Here is a 7,908-nt window from a genome sequence, read left to right on the forward strand (position 1 = left end):
CTCTCTCCACCGTCCTGCGCCCCTCCCGCTCCTCTCTCCACCGTCCTGCGCCCTCCCGCTCCTCTCTCCACCGTCCTACGCCCTCCCGCTCCTCTCTCCACCGTCCTGCGCCCTCCCGCTCCTCTGTCTACCATCCTACGCCCTCCCGCTCCTCTCTCCACCGTACTGCGCCCTCCCGCTCCTCTCTCCACCGTCCTGCGCCCTCCCGCTCCTCTCTCCACCATCCTGCGCCCTCCCGCTCCTCTGTCTACCATCCTGCGCCCTCCCGCTCCCTCTCTCCACCGTCCTGCGCCCATCCCACTCCTCTCTCCACCGTCCTGCGCCCTCACGCTCCTCTCTCCACCGTCCTACGCCCTCCCGCTCCTCTCTCCACCTTCCTGCGCCCTCCCGCTCCTCTCTCCACCGTCCTGCGCCCTCCCGCTCCTCTCTCCACCGTCCTGCGCCCTCCCGCTCCTCTGTCTACCTCCTAACCTAAGCTCTCTCTCCCGCTCTCCTCCCCGTCCGCCTCCGCTCCTCTCTCACCGTCCTGCGCCCTCCCGCTCCCTCTTCCACCGTCCTGCGCCCTCCCGCTCCTCTCTCCACCGTCCTGCGCCCTCCCGCTCCTCTCTCCACCGTCCTACGCCCTCCCGCTCCTCTCTCTCCACCGTCCTGCGCCCCTCCCGCTCCTCTCTCCACCGTCCTGCGCCCTCCCGCTCCTCTCTCCACCGTCCTGCGCCCTCCCGCTCCTCTGTCTACCATCCTACGCTCTCCCGCTCCTCTCTCCACCGTCCTGCGCCCTCCCGCTCCTCTCTCCACCGTCCTGCGCCCTCCCGCTCCTCTCTCCACCGTCCTGCGCCCTCCCGCTCCTCTCTCCACCGTCCTGCGCCCTCCCGCTCCTCTCTCCACCGTCCTGCGCCCTCCCGCTCCTCTCTCCACCGTCCTGCGCCCTCCCGCTCCTCTCTCCACCGTCCTGCGCCCTCCCGCTCCTCTGTCTACCATCCTACGCTCTCCCGCTCCTCTCTCCACCGTGCTGCGCCCTCCCGCTCCTCTCTCCACCGTCCTGCGCCCTCCCGCTCCTCTCTCCACCGTCCTGCGCCCCGCCGCTCCTCTCTCCACCATCCTGCGCCCTGCCGCTCCTCTCTCCACCATCCTGTGCCCTACCGCTCCTCTCTCCACTATCCTGCGCCCTGCCGCTCATCTTTCCACCATCCTGCGCCCCGCCGCTCCTCTCTCCACCATCCTGCTCCTCTCTCCACTATCCTGCGCCCTGCCGCTCCTCTCTCCACCATCCTGCGCCCTGCCGCTCCTCTCTCCACCATCCTGCGCCCTGCCGCTCCTCTCTCCACCGTCCTGCGCCCTCCCGCTCCTCTCTCCACCGTCCTACGCCCTCCCGCTCCTCTCTCCACCGTCCTGCGCCCTCCCGCTCCTCTCTCCACCGTCCTGCGCCCTCCCGCTCCTCTCTCCACCGTCCTGCGCCCTCCCGCTCCTCTGTCTACCATCCTACGCTCTCCCGCTCCTCTCTCCACCGTCCTGCGCCCTCCCGCTCCTCTCTCCACCGTCCTGCGCCCTCCCGCTCCTCTCTCCACCGTCCTGCGCCCTCCCGCTCCTCTCTCCACCATCCTGCGCCCTCCCGCTCCTCTCTCCACCATCCTGCGCCCTCCCGCTCCTCTCTCCACCGTCCTGCGCCCTCCCGCTCCTCTGTCTACCATCCTACGCTCTCCCGCTCCTCTCTCCACCGTCCTGCGCCCTCCCGCTCCTCTCTCCACCGTCCTGCGCCCTCCCGCTCCTCTCTCCACCGTCCTGCGCCCCGCCGCTCCTCTCTCCACCATCCTGCGCCCTGCCGCTCCTCTCTCCACCATCCTGTGCCCTACCGCTCCTCTCTCCACTATCCTGCGCCCTGCCGCTCATCTTTCCACCATCCTGCGCCCCGCCGCTCCTCTCTCCACCATCCTGCTCCTCTCTCCACTATCCTGCGCCCTGCCGCTCCTCTCTCCACTATCCTGCGCCCTGCCGCTCCTCTCTCCACCATCCTGCGCCCTGCCGCTCCTCTCTCCACCATCCTGCTAAGCGCTTGATCCAGCGACCCCGCCCATTAGGCAGTGAGACTCCGCCCCATCCAGTGACGTCATACCACCCAGAGCCACTGCACTCTGCCCTGTAGTCAGTAGGGAGGCCGCGGCGAGTACTACATGTCCCGGCGTCCTCCGCGGCTGCTTCCTGCAGGGAGGCTCAGGACCGGGGCTGCTTCCGGTGCGGGCTCCTGACTCCAGGTAAGTGATGAGAATGATGACAGTAGCGTCCTGCTGAGCTCATAGCCACCGGGCGGGTGACGTCATCAGTCCCCAGCGTCACCTATAGATTGGGGGGGCAGCCCTTGTTCACCCTGGTGACTCTGGAGGGTTCCCTGTCACTGAGGGGGTTAATGAAACCCCACAATTGGAGATAATGGCAGGAGGGTTATAAACTGGTGACATTCCCTGCTGAAAAGTGTCAGTCCTCACTGCTCAGCTAGTATTCTATTCACGTGCCCTAGAGGGGATGACTGTGGACCTCTCTCTCTCCTCTCAGGCGTGCACCCCGGAACCATGCCCCGGTCCAAGGAGATCTCTGAGGAGGTCCGGAAGAAGGTGGTGGAGGCCCACAAGGACGGCAAAGGCTATAAGGCCATCAGCAAGGTCTTCGACCTGCACCGCTCCACCGTCCGGCAGATCATCTACAAGTGGAAGGTCTTCAACAGCATCGACACCCGACCCCGGAGCGGGCGGCCCACCAAGCTGGACACCATCCTGCGCAGGGTGATGAGGAGCGGCGCAGGTAAGGCCTCGCACCCCCGATCTCCCCGCCCCGGAGGAGCCGACGACGGGGAGCAGGCCGCGCACATGTCAGGTACGAGACGCTTCAGAGCGGAGATCCCATAATGCAGTGCAGGATATCGGTGCTGTGTCCAGACTGCCCCAGCAGCATCCCCCCCGGGGCAGATATCAGTGTGTATAGCCTGGGGTGATCTCTGCTCAGTTCTGTCATTTCCAGAGAACAGAAGAATCGGAAAGGACGGGAGCGGCAGCGCGGAAGAGGGAGAGAGCGCACGGGTCCCAGGTAAGACAGCCGAGAGCGTTACTGACTGTCACATCCAGAGCTGTATCCATACATCCTATACTCCTGTCACATCCAGAGCTGTATCCATACATCTTATACTCCTGTCACATCCAGAGCTGTATCCATACATCCTATACTCCTGTCACATCCAGAGCTGTATCCATACATCTTATACTCCTGTCACATCCAGAGCTGTATCCATACATCTTATACTCCTGTCACATCCAGAGCTGTATCCAGTTATCTTATACTCCTGTCACATCCAGAGCTGTATCCAGTTATCTTATACTCCTGTCACATCCAGAGCTGTATCCATTTATCTTATACTCCTGTCACATCCAGAGCTGCATCCATGCATCTTATACCCCTGTCACATCCTGAGCTGCATCCATACATCTTATACCCCTGTCACATCCTGAGCTGCATCCATATACATCTTATACTCCTGTCACATCCAGAGCTGCATCCATACATCTTATACCCCTGTCACATCCAGAGCTGCATCCATACCTCTTCTACTCCTGTCACATCCAGAGCTGCATCCATACATCTTATACTCCTGTCACACCCAGAGCTGTATCCATACCTCTTCTACTCCTGTCACATCCATACATCTTATACTCCTGTCACATCCAGAGCTGTATCCATGCATCTTATACTCCTGTCACATCCAGAGCTGTATCCATACATCTTATACTCCTGTCACATCCATACAGCTTATACTCCTGTCACATCCAGAGCTGCATCCATACCTCTTCTACTCCTGTCACACCCAGAGCTGCATGCACGTGTCCTATACTCCACTCACACAGAATGCAGCATCCCCCGTTATTAGATGCCCTGATGTCTGTCCTTCTGTCAGGTGCGGACACGAGTCCAGGATCGGGGGTAGAGGACGATGTCGGGGCCCCCATGGACCCTCTGCGACCCAGTGATGCGGCGGTTACAAGGACGAGCAGAATAAGGAACCATAAAGTAAAGCGGGAGGAGGCGGAGCGGGCACGTAGCCGCACCCCGGGGTCCCCCCCGCCAGGTTCCTCCCGCCGAGCCCCGCGCCCTGCAGAGCATCACGTGGAGGTGATTCTGTGCTGCGAGATCTGCGGCTCCTGCTTCCCGACAGAAACGGACCTGGAAGCCCACCAGGCCGAGCACCTGGAGGAGACGCTGCACCAGTGCGAGGAGTGCGGGAAAGCCTTTCAGTCCGCCGGCGGCCTTAAAACACACAAGAAAAGAAAACATGGCTGCTGAGCGGGCGGCACTGCACTGGAAGAGAGGCCGAGCGCTGCTCCTGGGGGGGCTGAACTCTGCTAACAAAACACTTGCCGGGGCCCAAAACATCAGCGCCTGATGGGACGTGCCCGATCATCCTGCGAGTGACATGTGCGCCACCCCCAGGACACTTTTAATATTACCAGGAGTCCTCCTGGCCAGTCTGTACAGGGACTGCGTGCCACACAGGGTGCCCTGAGGTGCATGGACAGAAAGGGGTTAAAGGGGTTGTGCTGGGATGCTTGCATATTCTCTGTCCTGTAGCATCTGATTGGTGGGGCCCCGACCGCTGACCACCACCGATCACAAGACCTGGGGCCCTGTGTGGTTCTGAAGCGGTGGGCGGACTGCTCCTGCACTCATCCTTGTGGGACTGTTGGAGATCGGAGAGCACAGCGCGCGGTGGCAGCAGACATGTGTGGGGCCACGTGATGGGTGGGGGTCCCCGGAGTCAGACCCCACCACACAGATGCTTGTCCGCTGTAATGTCCTCACCGGGGCGTGTCCTGCCCATGATGGTGGCTCCAGCTTCTGGAGGTCACACCTGTCCGTACGTCTGTGGAGACCTGAGCGCAGGGTCTCGTCTTCTAATAAAGGTGTTTTCAGGAAGCGGCTCTCGTGTGGTCGTGACGGTGCGGCTCATGGTGGTCGCCCCTCCCCCGCTGTACGTACAAGGCATTTGGAAAGTCTTCAGCCCCTCTCACTTTGGTCTCTCGCTCCTTGTGTATAACGTCCCCCAATGTTCTGCCCTCGATTCCCCCATAATCAGAAAGTGAGGACAGAATTGTAGAAATGTTTACTAATTTATTAAGGAAAAACTACAATTTCACCTGGACATAAGTCTTCACACCCTCTGCTGTGACACTTGGACATTTCTCTCTGGAGGCCCCCCATTTCTCTGGATCTTTTTGAGATGTTTACGCCTTGATTGGAGTCACCTGTGGTAGATTCAGTGGATAGGACACAGCCCTATATAAGATCTCACAGCAAACCCCAGCCGTGAGGAGGAGAGAACTGCCTGTAGAGCTCAGAGACAGGATTGTGTGGAGGGACAAAAACATTTCCGCTGCACTGAGAGTTCCCAAGAGCACAGTGACCTCCATAATTCTCACATGGAAGACGTTTAGAGCAATCAGGACTGTTCCTAGAGCTGGCCAGTCAGAGAAGTAACCCGAGGAGAAGGGCCTTGGTAAGAGGTGACCAAGAACCCAATGGTCACTCTGGCTGAGCTCCGAAAACCCTGTGTGCAGAGCTCCCCCCAAGAGCGGCCAGAAAGAAGCCCTCAGTAAGGGCCCTTGCACAGGACCGTATGTCCTCTGAGACACACGTCCTGGAGGAGCATTGATCGGGAGCACACCACATCAGAGATTACAATGATACTGTGCACGTCATATGAGTGCAGGACAATAGTCCCGCGGGCGGCCCGGCGTGCACAGTATCGTAGTAATCTATGATGCGGTGTGCTCCCGATCAATGCCGCTCCAGGACATGTGTCTCAGAGGACATACGGTCGCGTGCAAGGGCCCTAAGACACAAGAAAGCCGCCTGAAGAAATCACCTAAAGGACCTCATACTGTGAGGAACAAGATTATCAGGTCTGATGGAACCAAGACTCTAGGAGTCCTGTCTGGAGGAAACAGGCGCCGCTCATCACCTGCCCCAATATCATCCTACAGTGAAGCATGGGATGGACGGAAGAGACCTGAAAATGGCTGTCCACCGACGAGCCCCACCCAACCTGACAGAGCGCGAGTGGATCATCAGAGAAGAGCGGCCGAAAATCCCCAAATCCAGGTGTGAACCTTGTAGCATCATCTCCAAGAAGATGCCGACGGCTCGTATCCCGAGTAACGGGGCCGACGGCTCGTGTCCCGAGTAATGTCTCGGAGGGCATACGGTCCGACAGCTCGTGTCCCGAGTAACGGGGCCGACAACTAGGGCTGCAATGATTAATCTACGTTATTGATAATATTCGATAAAGGGTTTAGTTGTCAACGAATCCCGTTATCGAATAATCGGCCGCATAAGATGCTATATAGTGTCATCTAGGGGTGGGCGATATGGCCTAAAATCTATATTGCGATATAATTAGAATCATGTGCGATATGCGATATATATTGCGATATATGTATACAAAAAATGCAAATTAATAAACTTTGCAAGAAATTTTTAATATGTGTATTGTGTAACACATCTTTTTCCAAACAATGTAAAGATAAAGTGTTAGTAAAACACACATTTCTTGAAAATAAAGTGCAAATTGCAAAATGTAAAATAATAAATAACCTCACATTTCTTCCTCCCGTCCTGATGACGTAGGCCCCCTCCATTCACATCACCGTTTCTCCTTTTTGGCTCGGTTGAGGAGCAGGAGAACGGAAAGGACGGATTCGGCAGATAACTGACCACTAACTGAGCGTAACAGAGCCTGAAGACCCCATAGACTATAATGGGGTCCGTTCCGTGTCCACTCAGAACATGATTTTTGAGCGGAGACAAAAGTAGCGCATGCAGGACTTTCATCTCCGCTAAAAAATCATGTTCTGAGCGGACACGGAACGGACCCCATTATAGTCTATGGGGTCTTTAGGCTCCGTTACGCTCAGTTAGTGGTCAGTTATCTGCCGAATCCGTCCTTTCCGTTCTCCTGCTCCTCAACGGAGCCAAAAAGGAGAAACGGTGATGTGTGAACGAGCCCTTACTTATATTGCACAAAAATAAAAGGCTGCACATATTGGAACGAAAAAGCCTTCAAGTTCAACAGGTTTCTTTGCGGTAAACAGTTAAAGGGAACTTGACAAGTGTCATCAACTTTATGCTGCCCAGATAACAGCAGCGTGAAGTAGAGACAGGCGTGGTTGCCCGAGAACCAACATCACACTCATTGCAGACCGGGCCTGGAAGAGAGTCCCGGCCTCCTGAGAAGAGTCCTGGGTAGTCATGACTTCCCGCCCCCCTGCTGATGGCTGACCGGCTTCTGCCGTGCTCCCTTTCTCTCTAGGAGAGAACTGCCAGTCATCAGCTGATGGTGGAGAGCAGGAGAAGGAGAATAACCAGGACTCTTCTCAGGTAGAGTTGACTATTTTCGAGGCCTGGGCTGCAGTGTTTATGATGCTGGTTTTCAGCAACCACTTACTTTTAGCTGATGAGTGACACACGGCTGAGATCAGCGTTTCTGTCATTATTTTATGCTGCGCTGTGTCAGTGAGGTCAGCATAAAGGTGAGGACAGGACAGGACAGGTTCCCTTTAAATATATAACAAATTGCAAACTTGCAAATCAATATGTAGTGCGAGTGCGACTGAACATCAGCCTTGCGTGCCACCGTCACATTTAATATCTCCTTATTGGTCCAGAGGACCTGAGCGTTACCTTCGCACACTCACTGAATAGTTTTATTAAAATTCTACTTTATTGATATCCTTTAAAATCACTTCGTGTTAGACAAGGAACTCAAAAATGTGATTAAAGTTACTGAGGGAGGCCACGTCCCTTCCCTATAACCTGAACTCCCTGAGTAACTTTTAATCACATTTTTGAGTTCCACTTCCTTGTCCAACACTA

The 7,908-nt window shown here is 56.7% G+C and overlaps 1 protein-coding gene across 1 annotated transcript; it reads left to right on the forward strand.

Moving 5' to 3' along the window:
• Positions 1-2,146: 2,146 nt before the first annotated feature.
• On the forward strand, positions 2,147-4,955 carry LOC122923958 (zinc finger protein 367-like). Its single transcript, XM_044274852.1, has 4 exons — positions 2,147-2,249; positions 2,548-2,865; positions 3,010-3,075; positions 3,938-4,955. The coding sequence occupies exons 2-4, from the start codon at positions 2,565-2,567 to the stop codon at positions 4,321-4,323; spliced, it is 753 nt and encodes a 250-aa protein (XP_044130787.1). The 5' UTR covers positions 2,147-2,249; positions 2,548-2,564; the 3' UTR covers positions 4,324-4,955.
• The last annotated feature ends 2,953 nt before the right edge of the window (positions 4,956-7,908 follow it).

This window comes from Bufo gargarizans, unplaced genomic scaffold (assembly GCF_014858855.1).
Source record: "Bufo gargarizans isolate SCDJY-AF-19 unplaced genomic scaffold, ASM1485885v1 original_scaffold_2097_pilon, whole genome shotgun sequence".
In the NCBI taxonomy this organism is placed as follows: Eukaryota; Metazoa; Chordata; class Amphibia; order Anura; family Bufonidae; genus Bufo; species Bufo gargarizans.

What these genes read in the sequence shown, in the direction of transcription:
- LOC122923958 (XM_044274852.1), top strand. Translation starts at nt 2,565, where the DNA reads ATGCCCCGGTCCAAGGAGATCTCTGAGGAGGTCCGGAAGAAGGTGGTG. An exon ending in GCAGGCCGCGCACATGTCAG is followed by an intron (nt 2,866 to 3,009) that starts GTACGAGACGCT and finishes TGTCATTTCCAG; the next exon opens with AGAACAGAAGAATCGGAAAG. An exon ending in AGAGAGCGCACGGGTCCCAG is followed by an intron (nt 3,076 to 3,937) that starts GTAAGACAGCCG and finishes TCCTTCTGTCAG; the next exon opens with GTGCGGACACGAGTCCAGGA.